The 16,600-nt window shown below is 43.7% G+C and overlaps 1 protein-coding gene across 1 annotated transcript; it reads left to right on the top strand.

The window, feature by feature from the left end:
* Positions 1 to 1,689: 1,689 nt before the first annotated feature.
* On the top strand, positions 1,690 to 13,286 carry TMEM45A (transmembrane protein 45A). Its single transcript, XM_009907806.2, has 5 exons — positions 1,690 to 1,879; positions 5,480 to 5,692; positions 6,283 to 6,467; positions 11,181 to 11,326; positions 13,177 to 13,286. The coding sequence occupies exons 1-5, from the start codon at positions 1,690 to 1,692 to the stop codon at positions 13,268 to 13,270; spliced, it is 828 nt and encodes a 275-aa protein (XP_009906108.1). The 3' UTR covers positions 13,271 to 13,286.
* Positions 13,287 to 16,600: the final 3,314 nt, after the last annotated feature.

The raw sequence follows: 16,600 nt of genomic DNA, 5'->3' as shown, positions 1-16,600 counted from the left end.
TCAGATAGCTCCAGTCTAGTGCAGGGATCGGATTTTTAGGTCAGCAATGATAATAACAGAAAGTACAAACTGCCAGTGTTTCTAGAGTGGGTATTTTTGTTTCATTATTGCCTATGCAAAGGTTTGGTATGGTTTTGGGTCATGGTGCACAACAATTCAGTTTATATAACTCACAGACAATTTGCAATTTAATGTTTAATGTCATTCTAATAAAAAAAGCTATTGGAGCTAAGGGAACTCTCCCAGAATCTGGGACAATGACCTGCCTTGCTAGGCATTATTAGTGGCACTGCTTTTAAATGACTGTATAACACTGACCAGCTAATAAATTTACTGCTCAGTGCACTTCATGTGCTTCATAATATGTATCTAGTTATGGGTGTATAATTCACCTATCAAATAGTTACAGAATTAACCAGGTTGGAAAAGACCTCCAAGATCATTGGAGGTTTTCAGGAGAAGACTTGATGGGGTGCTTGGTGCCATGGGTTAGTTGTTTAGGTGGTGTTGGATTGGTTGATGGGTTGGACATGATGATCTTGAAGGTTTCTTCCAACCTGGTTTATTCTATGTATTCTATTCTATGTATCATCAAGTCCAACCTATCACCCAACACCATCTAATCAACTAAACCATGGCACCAAGTGCCCCATCCAGTCTCTTCCTAAACACCTCCAGTGATGGTGACTCCACCACCTCCCTGGGCATCACATTCCAATGGCTAATCTCTCTTTCTATGAAGAACTTCTTCCTAACATCCAGCCTAAAAAGATGAAAGGGTAGAGTGTACACTCAGCATATTTGCTGATGAAATGAAACTGGGAGGATTTGCTGATACACCAGCAGGCTGTGCTGCCATTCAGCAAGATCCTCTTTTGACAGGGTGGTTGGACTCAATCTCTGGAGGTCCCTTTGAATGTCTAATATTTTGTGTTTCTGTGATGTGGACAGACTGGAGAGCTGGGCAAAGGTAAGTGTAGAGTCCTGAATTTGGGGAATAACAGCCCCCTGCACCAGTACAGATTAGGGATTCACCTGCTGGAAAGAACCTCCATGGAGAAGAAGCCTGGAGTCTTAGTGAATAGTTATCCATGGGACAGCAATGTGCCCTTGTGGCTAAGAAGGCCAATGGTATCCTGGGGTGCATCAGGAAGAGTGTGTCCAGCAGGTTGAGGGAGGTTCTCTTGCCCCTCTACTCTGCCTTGGTGAGACCACTTCTGGAGTGTTGTGTTGTGTTGTGTTCTGGGGTCCTTAGTTCAAGAAGGACAGGGAAATACTAGAGAGAGTCCAATGGAGGGCTATGAGGGTGATATAGGGAATAGAACATCTCTCTTATAACACTGAGGGACCTGGGGCTGAGAAGATAAGGCAGAGCGGGGAATCTTACTAATGCTTACAAATGGACATTAAGTGAAACACAGGAAGTTCCATCTCAGCATGAGGAAAAACTTCACTGTGAGGGTGCTGGAGCACTGGAACAGGCTACCCAGAGAGGCTGTTGAGTCTCCTTTCCTGGAGACTTTACAAATCAACCTGGATGCATTCCTGTGTGACCTGCCTCAGGTGATCCTGCTTTGGTAGGGGCTTTTGACTAGATGATCTCCAGAGGCCCCTTCCAAACCCTACCAAGTCTGTGATTCTAATCAATCTGCATTTATTTCACCTTCAGGTATCACCTAGCGGGAAACCATGGGTAATTTCAAAGGGCATGCCCTCCCTGGAAGCTTTTTCCTTCTCTTTGGCTTATGGTGGTCAGTGAAGTATCCACTGAAGTATGCCTGTCGAAAAAACAAGAACGCTTGCTACCTTGGTTCCAGGGCAGGATTTCAGCGCCTGGAGTTTGTTGAGGGGATCATCAAAGCTGTATTTGCCCTGATTGGTAAGTAGGGTGGACTTAGGGCAGACAATAAAAAGGCCATGCCTTTTAATACATGTATTAAAGCAGGGCTGCTGATACTAATTGCATAGTTATGGCTGTAAGATGGTTTCTATTCACAGAGCTCTTCTGGAACTTCTTTAAGATCTCCTGACTAATTCACATCTGCTCCATCTGAATGTTCATGTGCTGTTCACTTCTGTAGGGAGAGAGATAACCAGGGGCTCTCATGTGCAGACTGGGATCACCAGACTGCATGGTCATTGCTTTGCTATTTTGGATCCAGCCATCTTGGATGTTGGTAACCTCCACTAAGTGTTGCATTCAGAGAAGGATAAATTTGATAGGAGATTAATCCCCTTGTGTTTTAGCTGGTCCTCAGAGATTAGAGGGTTGGGGTTGGCTGGACTTATCTCTTACTAGATAGACCGGTTGTGTGTGCTAATGTCCCTATACCAGTTGCGTGAACAGCCTGTCTGCTGGAGGTCCAGCTCTGTTCAAATGAAGTGTGTTCAGTTTTGGGCCCTACAATACAAGAAGGACATTGAGTTGCTGGAACATGTCTAGAGAAGGACCACAAAGCTGGTGAAGGGTTTATAGAACAAGTCTTATGAGGAGTAGCTGAGGGAACTGGGATTATTTAGTGTGGAGAAGCTGAGGGAAAACTTCATTGATCTCTACAACTCCCTGAAAAGAGGTTGGAGTGAGTAGGGCATCAGTCTCTTCTGCCTAGTATCAGGTGATAGAACAAGAGGAAATGGCCTGAAATCATAACAGGGGAGGTTTAGTTTGGATATTAGAAAATTCTTACCTGCAGGAGTGGTCAGGTATCAGAACAGGCTGCCCAGGGAGGTGATAGAGTTGCTGTCCATGGAAGTGTTCAGGAAACATGTGGACATGGTGCTTTGGGACACGGTTTAATGGCCGTGGTGGTGTTACATTGATGGTTGGACTCTCAGAGTCTTTTCCAGCCAGAAAAATTCAGATTCTATGATTCTGTGAAGCAATTTGTATGAATAGTAGGGTTTATCTACATGCAACACACAGAGATTCTTTAAGTTATCAGTGATAAACACACTGAGCTGCGGAATCGCTCTGTAGCTCCAAGCTACAATTGCAGTTACACAATCTCACAGGGAAGCAGTTGGTGTAGCTGGCATCACAACTCTTGCTTAAAAGGCATCCCTTCTGGGGAGAAGGGTTGAGGGGGGCAAACCTGTCCATCTGTCCTGGCTTTTTGGCATCCAATTCTTGATCCCCTCTCAATGAGATATGAACTCCAGAAAATATTTTTAGCTCATTATCTACAGTTGTGTGGAGTGTGTGGAGGTGGAACTGCAGTCAAGTCATGGTTCCTGGTGGTCAACCAGTTCCCTTATCAGTTGCACAAGACTTTTCTTGTGTTTTTTGGTGTGAACCCTCTGGTCAGCAGTGTGATAAGTGGAAAAACAGAGTGATGGGCCTCCTCCTTGCCCCTTCCATTCTGTTCAGTGCCATGGCAACACTGAGCTCTGGGTCTCCAACCAGCCCCCGTGCCTCCTCTGGTCACCATGGGTTTATCAGCAGCATTGGGCTTGGTATTTTTCCCATTATTTTATGCTTCCAGCAGTGAGTTATTGATAAACTATGTAAATGTAGATGATCCTATGATTCTTTATTAATGTCATTCAAAAGTGGAAATGCTCACAAACCCAAACTTGACTTAGCTGCTGCAAGACTGTTGCAATGTGGCAGTGTCTGTTTCTCCTTCTGCTGTGGACTGGCCTGTGGACAAACCCATGTGGGTGGTTTAGTGAGCAAAGCAGCTGACTGGAAGTGCCCAGTTCTTGCATTCCAGTGGCTGTATGTCAGCAATTTATCTTTGTAGTATAAGTAAGGTAAATACCAGGGCACCTGGGGAGCTCATCCCAAGTGGCTCTCAAGCTGAAAAAAAACCTCTTTAGTATTTTGAGAATTTTTTAGATCATAGCTATCTACTCTTCAGGTGCTCAGAGCTGCCTGTTTTCTAATCCAGTACAGGTTGTGTCAAGATCTTGTTCTTGCTTTTCCTTCTTCTCTGAGAGCTAAGATACATCAGCCCTGAAGTGATGTTCTGTGGACAGTTTACACTATGATATGCCTTAAAAAATTACCAAAAGCCTAAATAATAGAGTCCACTCTGAGGTGTGAGTGGGGACATCTCTCCTAGAAATCCAGTCAGTGTCTAGAGCTAGCTGGGCAGCTCAAACACTGATCTCGTTCTTTTCACCATGAAACAAAAAAGCTGTTATTTTAATGTATGCTAATTTCAATTCCAGTCAAAAAAATGTGGACAAGAAAACCTGGCAAGGATGAAGAGTAAAAGCAGCAGCAGGAGTAAAACCTGCTGTTTCTGTGTTAGGAGAACTTGAGACAGAGGTGGAAAAATGCTGCATTTGCTCTGCTGCGTAGCTACTTATACAGCAGGATGCTGGCCCTTGCTTTATAAACAAGATAATTAACTTGAACATTTTGAAAGCATAATGTAATTGAAACCCTTCCCAAACTTCACTGATCATACAAAGTACCTAAAAGCAGCTTTCCCCTTGCTGGAATACTGCAGCTAGTTAGCGAGACGCTGAGGGGCCAAGGTAAGGGAAGCAGTGGAGCAGCAATTCCAGTACTAACTCTGTATACACCCTCATGGGACCTTTTATAACTCTGCAGGGTGGAGGGATTTCCTTTTATGGCTTTATAGGAAAAATCCCCTTTGTGTTAAGAGTTTGAACTCTGCCATCCTGCATATTGCAGGGGACTGAAGTGGTAAATCTTTCTTTTGGGGACTTCAGCGTGTGTTCGACTCATGTTTGTACCACTAGGAAAGGCAGCTGAAAAACTGAGTCAGAGGAATACTACAATAGGAATTGTTGTGGGTTTGTTGTTGTTGTTGTTGTTTCTTTTTTAAAAAAGAGGCAGCTTAGAATAGCTGTCTCCATTTTCACTGCTGGAAACTGCAAGATGCAAACAGTCCCACCAGGAGAGGAGCTGAAGCTTGGTTTCCTCTGTCTTTCTCCTCTCTGGCTTATATGATGCTTAATACATGCTTGAGCACTGTCTGTGGCCTTCCCCTCAGGAAAGCAACTTATTTCATGTCTCCTCCACCCATTGCCTTTTTTCTTGAAGATCTCCATAAAATTAATGCCTTTGAGGCCTCTCTGCATTATCACTTGAATTTGTCTGAACTGTGCAGAAGGGATCAAAACAATAAGTAATCATAACATGGCTTCAGTTGGATAATTGGATAATTCAACTGGATAATTGGATAAATCCAACTGAATTGGATAATTCAGTTGGATAATTCAGTTGGCCATTAAAGTTCATCTAGTTCCAACCCCCCCTGCCATGGGCAGGGACACCTCCCACTAAACCAGATTGCTCAAAACCTCATCCAGCCTGTCCTTGAACACCTCCAGAGATGAGGCATCCACAGCTTCTCTGGGCAACCAATTCCTGAGCAATCCTCAGGCAGCCAGATTAAACCCCAAACTGATGTTATGTTGCCTCTATTTTTGGTGTAAAGACTTGTCAGCAGTTTTATACTTTAGGCACCAGGACAAATAGTTATACTTCTTGTTTCATGTGCAGGAATGGTGGCTGAGCAATTTGTTCCTGATGGACCTCATCTGAAGTTGTATAATTATGAGGAAAAGCACTGGGATCACTTGATGAACTGGCAACATGCCACCATGTACCTCTTCTACGGCATTTCAGGACTGGTTGACATCGTGGCTCATGGGACCAACACACTGCCATTGGCCATGGACAGGATGATGCTTTCTGTAGCAGTGTTTATTGAAGGTCAGTTTCTCTCTTCCTGCAGAGGTATGTGTGAAATTTACAGAGGGCTGTCAGCTTTTAGTGTAAGAATCTCAGATCAGCCTTAGGGAATGAACCATCAGGAGCTGGTCTTGGCCCTGCTGATCATACTTTGCAGAGGTGCATTTGTGCTTTGCTAACTGGCTCAGATAGCAGCAAAATTGCTATGGAAATAGCAGCACAAGGCTTTTTTGGGGTAAGTGCTCAGTAGCTCAGGCACGTGTTTCAATGTATGGTACCCAACTGGTTAGCTAAAGCCAGGGTGAGTGCAGATACCTGTTGGACTTGCACTGAAGAAACACTCAATATATCTTTCCGTATGTAGAACATATCTCTCAGCATCCCTCTTGTTACACTGCAGAGACAGATGAATGAGACTTTTTGTTAATGTGTTTTAACCTAAAGGTGGCAGAGCTGCAGCTCTGGTCTGAGCTCAAGGGCACCAGTCTTGAAAAATTACTCTCAGTTCATCTGAGAAGGTGATATTGGCATAAAGAGAAATGTTACAAGTTCACTGTTTCCTAAAAGAAAGGGAAGAAAGTGTCTTAAACTGATCACTGAATTGATTCCAGGTTTTCTCTTTTGCTACCATCTTCATGGGAGAGCCATGCTGGATGTCCATGTTCATCAGTTGTTGCTATTTGCTGTCTTTGGAGCTGCTGTTTGCATATTTCTGGAGGTTTTCTTCCGTGGTAGTATTGTGCTGGAGATGCTCCGTACAAGCCTCTGTATGTTACAGGGCAGCTGGTTCTGGCAGGTAGGTCACCTTTCTGCCTTAGAAATGTCTTCCTTCACCCAAATGGTCACCTGGTATCTGGAACAGTGTGGCAAGCAGGAGTAGGGAATTGATTGTGTCCCTGTACTTCACATTGATGACACCACACCTCAAATAGTGCGTTCAGTTTTGGGCCACTCACTACAAGAAGAACATCGAGGTGCCGGAGTGTGTCCAGAGCTGGGCAATAAAGCTGGTGAAGTGTCTGGAGAACAAGTCTTATGATGAATAGCTGAGAGAACAGGAATTTAGTATGGAGAAGAGGAGGCTGAGGGAAGACCTCAGCTGTACAGCTCCCTGAAAGGAGGTTGGAGCAGGGTGGGAGTTGGTCCCTTCTCTGTAACATCAGGTGACAGAATGAGAGGAAATGGCCTGAAACTGTGCCAGGGATTTTGATTGGATGTTAGGAAACATTCCTTTCCTGAAAGTGGTCAGACTTTGGAACGGGCTGCCCAGGGAAGTGGTGGGAGTCACAGTCCCTGAAGGTGTCCAGGAAATGTGTGGACATGGCACTGCAGAAGATGGTTCAACGGCCATGGTGGTCTTAGGCTGATAGTTGGTCTTGATTTTAGAGGTCTTTTCCAACAGAAGCAATTCTATGATTCTATGATTCTAAAATTAGTCATTTCCCCCTTTGCAGATGTTTTACAGGCAATATAATGTGCCATTTAAACACAGACCTCAAAGGACTCCTTGAAAACAATGCATGCTTAATGTCCCTTGAAAGAGAGAAAAGTAATTATCATACTGATTTATGGGCAAAAAAAGGCCATTTTTCTTCTAGTGCCTTTTATTTGAACCACTACAAAAGCTAAGGTGGCTTTGTTGAGCTCTCCCCCGTGACTGAATATCCCCTCTGATCTCTGTAACATCCTGTTCAAAGTTCTCCAGCCAAATGGCAGTGATTTTACAGCCAGACAATATATGCTGCTCTTTACTAAGACAGTCTGATTGTCAGCTGCAAGTCAGTGCCCAGTGGAGTACTGGACAGGTGAGCCAAAGTGTTCACTGACATTGTGTGAAGAGCAATGAAGATGCAAATGACCTCTCTTGCTGGCTGCCTTTTTCTAAAAGCATTTCAACAGCAGCAGCCTAAGTTTGAATGTAAGAAAGTATTTGAGCTTCTGATTTGAGTGATGTGAAGCCTCCTGCTTTTCCAGTGTTTGGGAAACTGAGCAACAGAAACAGCCCAAACATTTGTATTTCAGGGATGGGGCTCCCAAAAGGACCCTTCAAAATGTAGCTGTCATGCTTTTGCTTACTTGTGATTCTATCCAATGAATAGATGTTTGATAGTGACCCTTTGCTGTCAAACAGGAGAGAGAATTTAGTGAATTGCTGTGATTTTTGCATCAAAGAAACGGAAGCACTTGTGCTGATGTGTGTTCCATCTTATAGTGAATACAGAATACAGAATTAACCAGGTTGGAAGAGACCTTTGAGATCATCAAGTCCAACCTATCACCCAACACCATCTAATCAACTAAACCATGACACCAAGTGCCTCATACAGGCTCTTCTTAAACACCTCCAGTGATGGTGACTCTACCACCTCCCTGGACAGCACATTCCAATGGGCAATCTCTCTTTCTGTGAAGAATTTCTTCCTAACATGCAGCCTAAACTTCCCCTGGCACAGCTTGAGACTGTGTCCTCTTGTTTTGGTGCTGGTTGCCTGGGAGAAGAGACCAACCCCCACCTGGCTACAACCTCCCTTCAGGTGGTTGTAGATGGCAGTAAGGTCTCCAGTGAGCCTCCTCTTCTCCAGGCTAAGCAACCCCAGCTCCCTCAGCCTCTCCTCGTAGGGATTGTGCTCAAAACCCCTCCCCAGCTTTGTTGCCCTTCTCTGGACACCTTCCAGCAACTCAACATCTTTCCTAATCTGAGGGGCCCAGAACTGGGCACAGGACTCAAGGAGAACTGAGGTCACTCCATTGAGTTTTCTTTCCGTTGTGTCTAGACTGCCTTCCCTTTTTTATATGCTGGCCAGACACGTTTAACAAAAATGTTTGCTGTTCCTTAGGAGAGCTGGACACTCAGCACCAAATCAAATATTTAAATGCTTGGCCTGGCAAGAAAGCAGACCTCCAAAATGGCAATATTTTTCTGTAAGTGAACTGGACAACCTGGTGCTGCAGCATTTGGTGTTTTTGTCCTCTTGTTTGTAAACTTTTCTTTGGTGCTATAAGAAGCTTTACGTAAGAGGAATAGAGGCAACCATTTATTCTTTGTTGTCTGCCTTGTCTAATTTTAGAACAAGTTGCATCTTTAGCTCTGGAGACAATGTGGGTTTTGTTTCAAAGTGAAAAGAAAAAAGAGAAAAGAACTACAAATAGAAGAGATTGAAGTGTGGCTTTTCTCACGCTTGCATCAGACTTCAGATGTATGCGTGACTGAAAACCACACACTGGCTGCAGCATGATGAATTTTTAAAAGGCAAAGGGACTTTCTTTCTGCATCATCACCACCACCCTCATTCATGGAATTCTCTGCATGGAAATGCAAAAATGCACTCCTTCCTTCCTCCTTCGTCTCCGAATTCTTGGCTCCTGGATTCTCAACTAAACTGCTGAGTGGGGGCTTTGAAAACTGTCAGGAAAGGCAGAGGACCAGTGCCTGTCAAGACACACCCCTATGCAGCTGCACTTGAAGATCTCCAGAGGATCCTCCCAAGTCCTAACATCCTGTGATCATTTCCCAACCTTGAATGGGAACATGCTGCCCGGGGAGGTGGTGGAGTCACCATCCCTGGAGGTGTTCAAGATATGTGTTGACATGGCACTTCAGGACATGGTTTAATGGTCATGGTGGTGTTAAGCTAATGGTTGGACTTCATGATCTTAGAAATCTTTTCCAATCAAAACAAGTCTATGATTTTATGAATAAACAAACCTGTTATGTATTTCACATGAGCTTGAAGCCTTGGGTCAGAAAGCTGCATTTTGACATAATGTCAAACACTGACTTTTTCCTCAGATGATCAAGAAGAAACAGGCCCACCTTCATTTATTAATCACAGAATCACAAAGTCACAGAATGTTAGAGGAGGGACCTTGAAAGATCATCTAGTCCAAATCCCCCTGTCAGAGCAGGATAATCTATACCAGATCACATACAGGAACACATCCAGGCAGGTTTTGAATATCTCCAGAGAGGGAAGCTCCACAACCTCCCTGGGCAGCCTGTTCCAGTGTTCCATCACCTTCACAGTGAAAAAATAGTTCCACATGTTCACATGGAGCTTCCTGTGCCTCAACTTCCACCCATCTCCCCTTTTCCCATCACTGGGCATCACCAAGCAGAGCCTGACTCCATCCTCTTGGCACTCACCCTTTATATATTTATAAACATTAATGAACTCACCCCTTAGTCTCCTCCTCTCCAAACTAAAGATTCCCAGCTTCCTCAGTCTCTTCTCATATGGAAGATGTATTATTAATTCTGAACCATCTAATACACTCCCAGCTGCTGTTGGGAAGAAGTAAGCCAGTGCAAGTGGCAGGGCAGTTTAACTGTTTGGTGACATGCTTTCTGTTCAGACCACACATTGCTGAGCATCAGCCCCTTTCATGGAACCAGTAAGGTTGGGAAAGACCTTTAAGATCATTGAGTTCAACTGTAACCTAACTACCATGACCACTAAACTGTTCTGGAGTGCCACATCTACACACTTCTTGAACACCTCCAGGGATGGTGACTCCACCACCTCCATGGTGTTCCAACACCTCACAACTTCCAGTAAAGAAATGTTTCCTAATATCCAATCTGAACCTCCCTTTCACAACTTGAGTCCATTTTCCCTTGTCCCATTTCTAGTTACTTGGGAGAAGAGACTAACACAGTCCATGACAGTGATTGTTGCAGGACTTGCTGGACTGGTTTCTTAATTCACTGGGCAACAGCAGGGTGTCTCTGGGACCCCACTATCTGACTGACTCTGCATTGTCAAAGGCATTTCTGCACAAAGCTTGTAAAATGGTCCATCACATCTGAGTGACTGCAAAATTGTTTTTAATAATAATCAACACTGTCACAGAACCACAGAATGGTAGGGGTTGGAAGGGACCTTCAGAGATGATCAAGTCCCACCACCCTGCCAAAGCAGGATCACCTAAGGCAGGCTGCACAGGAACATATCCAGAAGGGTTTGGAAAGTCTCCAGACAAGGAGAACCCATCACCTCTCTGGTCAGCCTGCTCCAGGGCTCTTGCACCCTCACAGCAAAGAAGCTTTTCCTCATGTTGAGGTGGAGCTTTCTGTGCTCCAGTTTGTGTCTGTTGTCCCTTGTCCTATCACAGGACACCACTGAAAAAAGACTGGCCCCGTTGTCTTGACACCCACCCTTTGTAAACATTGAGGGGATCTCCTTCTCAGCCTTCTCTTTCCAGGCTAAAGAGCCTCAGGTCTCTCAGCTTTTTCTCATAAGACATGCTCCAGTCCCTTCATCATCCTTGTAGCCCTCTGTTGGACTCTCTCCAGTAGTTGCTTGTCCATCTTGAAATGGGTAGCCCAGAACTGGATACAATAATCCAGATGAGGCTTCACTAGGGCTGAATTGAAGGGAAGGAGAATCTCCCTTGACCTGCTGTACACACAGAAGTAAAATGTCTGCCTTGTGATGGGCAGCAAAATGTATGATAGAGCACAAGATATATGTCAAATGACATTTACTAAACATCTTTTGTTTTGTCACAGATTGGCTTTGTGCTTTATCCTCCAAATGGGAGCCCAGAGTGGAATCAGACAGATCATACTAACATGATGTTCCTGACCATGTGCTATTGCTGGCATTATGCCTTTGCTTTTCTTATAATTGCAGTGAACTACACAATTGTCAGCTGGTAAGTTGCTTGAAATACCTAAACTTTGGAAACCTGTCTGTTTAGTCTAGCAGGAGCTTTAGTAAAGAAAAGCTTCACTGACAAATCAAAATGTTTCCACAAATCAATTATCTGACAAGGTTGCATAAAAATTGCCAGTCAATGAAGACAATGACTCATTCCTCCAGTAGAAAGAGGGAAAATGTTCATGAATTACAGCTCCTGCAGCATGATGCTTCTCACGTAAATTGAACTCTTTTTGAGAGTCTTGCACATTTTGAAGTGCATATAAAGTTATTCCTACAACATCTTCTCTCCCAGTGCTCATCTCTACTAATTCCAAGTGACTTAGCAGGCTCCATGACTTAACTTTGATGACTATTGGACAGGTTTTATTGCTAACAATTTCCTGCAATTAGATCTGATTTCTTTTTCACTAGACAGTTCCATTCCCTTATTTCTTCCCCCCGCTTTTTCCTCACCACCTAGTGCTAATTCTGACAGAATTCCAATTGCAGCAATAACTTGGTTGTAAAAATGAGCCTGATCCTTCCATGTGTGATGGAATGACCATACCAAGCCTTTGCCTGCACTGCCCTATATGTGCTTCTCACCCATTGCTTTTCCTCTACTATAGTAATAGTCTTATTTAGTCATGCTTTGGCCATATGTAGGTCTTGCAGTCTTGCTTTGCACCAAGGAGGTGCTACCTCTTCCTGGATCTCAGCCAGAAGGCATCAACACTCAAGGCTGGGAAACTGGTTTGTTGTGACAAGGATGTTAACTTTAGAGAAGGTCACAGCAATCTTACATCCTTTCTGATGGTAGGAATGGTGGCTGCTGAAGAAAGGTCCCCTATGTGGATCCTGGTACCCTGTCCTTGTGTGTGACTTCAGTTGGAAAGTCCACACAGCTACGTACACTCAGTCCAGTAGAATCTTGCCTTGATGATAATTTCCTGACACAGGTGGTAGAAGAGCAAATGAGGAGACCTTGTACTAAGAAAGAAGGTCTGGTCAGGGGCATGAAGTTTGGAGGCAGCCTTGGTGGCATGGAATCATGACTATGGCAGTGATCATGACATGGTAGAGTTTGCCTGTTCTAGGTGATCTTGCTTTGGCAGGGACTCAGTGATCTCCAAAGCTGCCTTCCAATCCCTAGTGCTCTGTGATTCTTCACATCCTTATAGGACTCCACCAAGTGAACACAGCTATTGGTCCTGTGCCTGCACAACATTGAGTTTTCTAAATGGTGCACTGAGGTTTGCTTAAGGTGTACACTCTTAGATGTGTCCACAGGAGCAAGCTCTTACTGCAGTTCATACAAGTGGCTTTGTTAAAAGCAGCACATACTAATGCCACAGTAGATATATGCATTATGTAGCAGTTGCCTATGCTAAAATGCAGGTATCTACAATTAAGGCCTGGGGCTAAATTCTGCCCAAATTCTGCTTGAAATCACTCTTTGCTCTCTAAGATCTCTTCCACAGTGGCCCATGCAAGAGTTAACCAGGCTTTTTGATGATGTAAAAATGGCCAGATTAGCCTTTGAGTTGTATAATCATAGAACTGTTGGGGTCGGAAGAGATCTTTGAGGTCATCAAGCCCAGCCGCTTGCCTTCAGCTCACAATCCCACCATGACTGCTAAGCCACTGCCACTAAACCACAGTGCTCAGCACCACAGCAACATCCCCTTCAGGGATGGTGACTTTACACCTCCCTGGGCAGCCTGTTTCAATGCCTAATACATCTTTATGTGAAGAAATTTCCCCTGATATTCAACCCGAACCTCCCTTGGCACAACTTGAGGCCATTTCCTCTTGTCCTGTCTCTTGTTGCTACTGACAACTCTTTTTTGTTGTTGTTTCCAGGGCAGTTCGTGCTAAGGTTAAACAGTCCCAGTCCATGGAAATGGGATTACTGAAAAGATCCGAACGAGATCAGGAGTCAGAAGATGAAATTTAGTATGAATATGGCTTGAATAGCTTACCTGCTCTACCATTAGGCTAACTGATACCTCATTTGTAAATTGGTTTGCCATCTTATTCATTCTTTGCTACAATTTGCTGTGCAACTATCATCCTCCAAATGCTGTCTACGCCTCCATAGTTGCATCTTTACTTGAAGAGGGTAAGCTTGGTATCAAATTGTGGTGGTTGCATTAGCACCTTGCTTATCACATACTTCAAAGGAAAACAGACTAATAGTAGACAGACTTGTCCTGGGTGAGATGGCATGATGAAGGCTGCCTGTTTGTCTCATTAGAAGCTAAGTAATATGTTTTCCAGCTGCTGCTGAACAGACTGTTACATTTCCATGACTAGGGTGTTCAAATAAGCACCCTTCTTTCCCTGCAAAGTAAATTTAAGCCCTATGCATAAGTAACTCTGCAGACCTGGAAACCAGTATAAAAAAAGGTTAAAAACTCAGAGTCCTGCAGCTGTTTTGTGTAACACCTTCATGTCTCTCTTGTGGCTTTATGTTAAATGGAAAGATCTACTCACTACAAACCCATTCAGCATTTCCTTGAAGAGTGTGCAGGGTGTTCACTCCCACAGAGACACCTACCACGCTTGGAAGGAGGACCAAAGAGGTGTAAAATGATCAAAAGTGACTGCAGTTTTTCATTCTTGTGCTTAAATACTCCTGCAGTGAAGCAAGTCTGCTTTCCCCCAGCACCTGAAGTAACTTCTTTTCTAGAAAGAATGAGGGGTGTCCAATGAGACAGAACCCAGCTGCAAAGACAATTTTCCCCCAAAGCTATTTCTTTTCCTTTGGTGGAATTTGGTGGAATTTCAGTAGGGTTGTATGCAACTAGACCCAGCACCTGAATCTGAAGCATCACCTGAATCTGCTGAGCGAGGGCAGTTACCTACATAGTAGCTTCATGCCCAGCTGCCCCAGCAGTAAATGAATTTAAAAAAAGTAAAGACTGGTTTTAATTGTTTTCTCCCCCCAAAATGAAGTCTTGATCTGGTGAAAAGCAGGGTGCCCTCCCCAGCACTTTGTGTTGCTTGAGATGAGCTCCAGCTGCAACAAAAGGGAAATAATTGACAGGTGGTAAAATACATCAGAAAAATGATGTTGAATAGAATAGAATAGAATAGAATAGAATAGAATAGAATAGACCAGACCAGACCAGACCAGGTTGGAAGATACCTTTGAGATCATCGCATCCAACCTATCATCCAACACCACCTAATCAACTAAACCATGCAACCAAGCACCCCATGAAGTCTCCTCCTAAACACCTCCAATGATGGTGACTCCACCACCTCCCCAGGCAGCCCATTCCAATGGGCAATCACTCTCTCTGTGTAGAATTTTTTCGTAACCTCCACTGTCCCTAGGAGTAGATTTTGGAAGTGTCACTCTGGCTCTACATAGGTCTTCTGAATAACTGGCACAAGCAGCTTGTGGCACAGTAGGCCCTGTACTTTGTTTCCCAGAGTGCTGAGTGTGAGATGCATGCTGGTGGCCATGGACCATTTTACATATACATCAATGGTAAGGTGATTGTGGCAGGGTGGGTACTCTGGAAAACAGCTCCTTCCTTTCAGAACTCAGGCAAGTGTAGGACAAGAAAATCCATTCAAATAGTGCCACTTCATTTGGTTTGATGCTGCAGAAGTGGATTTCTCCTATTATTCAGATATTTCCAGATGCTCCTCTAAGGGAATGCAGAGATGGACTCTGGTACATGAATGAGAGTTATAGGATATGGTCTCCTCACTTCTGAGTTTGCCTTATATTTTTCCTGTGTGAATGGGAAAAATGAGTAGCTTAAAATCACTAATTTCAGTAGGCTGATTGCTTAAAAAGATAGGTAATAGTCTGTAGCTCAAAGGGATCTGATGACTCAGAAAAAAAAATTTACAAGGCTTTTTCTGAAGCTATTTTACCTTCAATACAACATAAGTATTCACTTGACTTTTAAAACCTATCTTTTTATATCTCCTTTTTCAAGGAGTACCTTCCTTAGTGAACAAACTGTGAATGCTGAATATTAGGCCTCTGGGTTTATGAATGCCTTTCCAAAACCAGTGCAGTTGTTTGTTCTGAAGATCTTCAGAAAGTACTTTGCTTCTCATGGGCAAGAACAATGCAAGCATCTTCAGTGGTTTTTATTTTGGTTTGGTTTGGTTTGAATTATTATAGATATACCTAATACTGTACAAATATTAAGGTACTATATCTTTAAACTAAAGGGATGATCTGTGCAGGAAGAAAAGCATGGAAAAACTGGCTGAGCTTTCATATGTCTTCTTAGAAAACTTCCCTTCATCATTAAAAAAATGATTTTGCATGTTTGCCAAGTATTGTGAAGTAACACTTGTGACCGAGTGTCACATTATCCAGAGGAATACACTTTGGAAATCCAGAATCGTTGGCTCACAGGCTGGCTCTATGTTTACATACATAGAATACATAGAATACATAGAATAAACCAGGTTGGAAGAGACCTTCAAGATCACCGCATCCAACCCATCAACCAATCAAACACCACCCAAACAACTAACCCACGGCACCAAGCACCCCATCAAGTCTCCTCCTGAAAACCTCCAGTGATGGCGACTCCACCACCTCCCCAGGCAGCCCATTCCAATGTGCAATCACTCTTTCTGTATAGAACTTTTTCCTAACATCTAGCCTGAACCTCCCCTGGTGCAGCCTGAGACTGTGTCCTCTTGTTCTGGTACTGGCTGCCTGGGAGAAGAGACCAACATCCATCTCTCTACAACCTCCCTTCAGGTAGTTTGCAAATGCAAAGTGAGAAACTGCAGATTGCTAGCCAGAGTTCACCACTTCTCCTAACAACTGCTTGCCCTTCTTCAGTGCCTTCCCCTGAAGGGTTTTGGAGCTTTTGGCAAGCCTTAATGAAGTCTGTCTCAGGACATTACTGTGAGCTGGGTACTGGTATGGCTTGTTTTTATCTCAGTGCCTTAGCTTTACAGTGGTCTTAGTGTAAACTCTGAATTAATTGATATTTACTCTGCTCTGCAAATCTAAGACTTGAGTTTCATTACTGTGGTTCCATTAAAATCAGATTTCCTGGAGTGCACCAGAAGGAAGATTCACAGCTTTGCTAAGCAGTTTGCCTGTTAATTGCAGCAGGGATATGTTGGCCAGATGCAGCGCATCATTACACTCAGCTCTAATCTTACCTTCCTTGCACTGTATCACTCATGTCTCTAAATTGTTGGGATCTTTCTAAAGGCCAGAATCTTTTTCCTGTCAGAGTAGTTGGGGTATAAGGTTTCTGCAGTTCTGGGCAGTGAAGATGATGGTTATGTA

The sequence above is a fragment of the Dryobates pubescens genome, chromosome 8 (genome assembly GCF_014839835.1).
Source record: "Dryobates pubescens isolate bDryPub1 chromosome 8, bDryPub1.pri, whole genome shotgun sequence".
Lineage (NCBI taxonomy): Eukaryota > Metazoa > Chordata > Aves > Piciformes > Picidae > Dryobates > Dryobates pubescens.
Note: the sequence above shows the minus strand (reverse complement) of the source record. Positions and strands in the feature narration are given on the sequence as shown.

What these genes read in the sequence shown, in the direction of transcription:
- TMEM45A (XM_009907806.2), top strand. Translation starts at nt 1,690, where the DNA reads ATGGGTAATTTCAAAGGGCATGCCCTCCCTGGAAGCTTTTTCCTTCTC. An exon ending in AGCTGTATTTGCCCTGATTG is followed by an intron (nt 1,880 to 5,479) that starts GTAAGTAGGGTG and finishes TTTCATGTGCAG; the next exon opens with GAATGGTGGCTGAGCAATTT. An exon ending in AGGGCAGCTGGTTCTGGCAG is followed by an intron (nt 6,468 to 11,180) that starts GTAGGTCACCTT and finishes GTTTTGTCACAG; the next exon opens with ATTGGCTTTGTGCTTTATCC.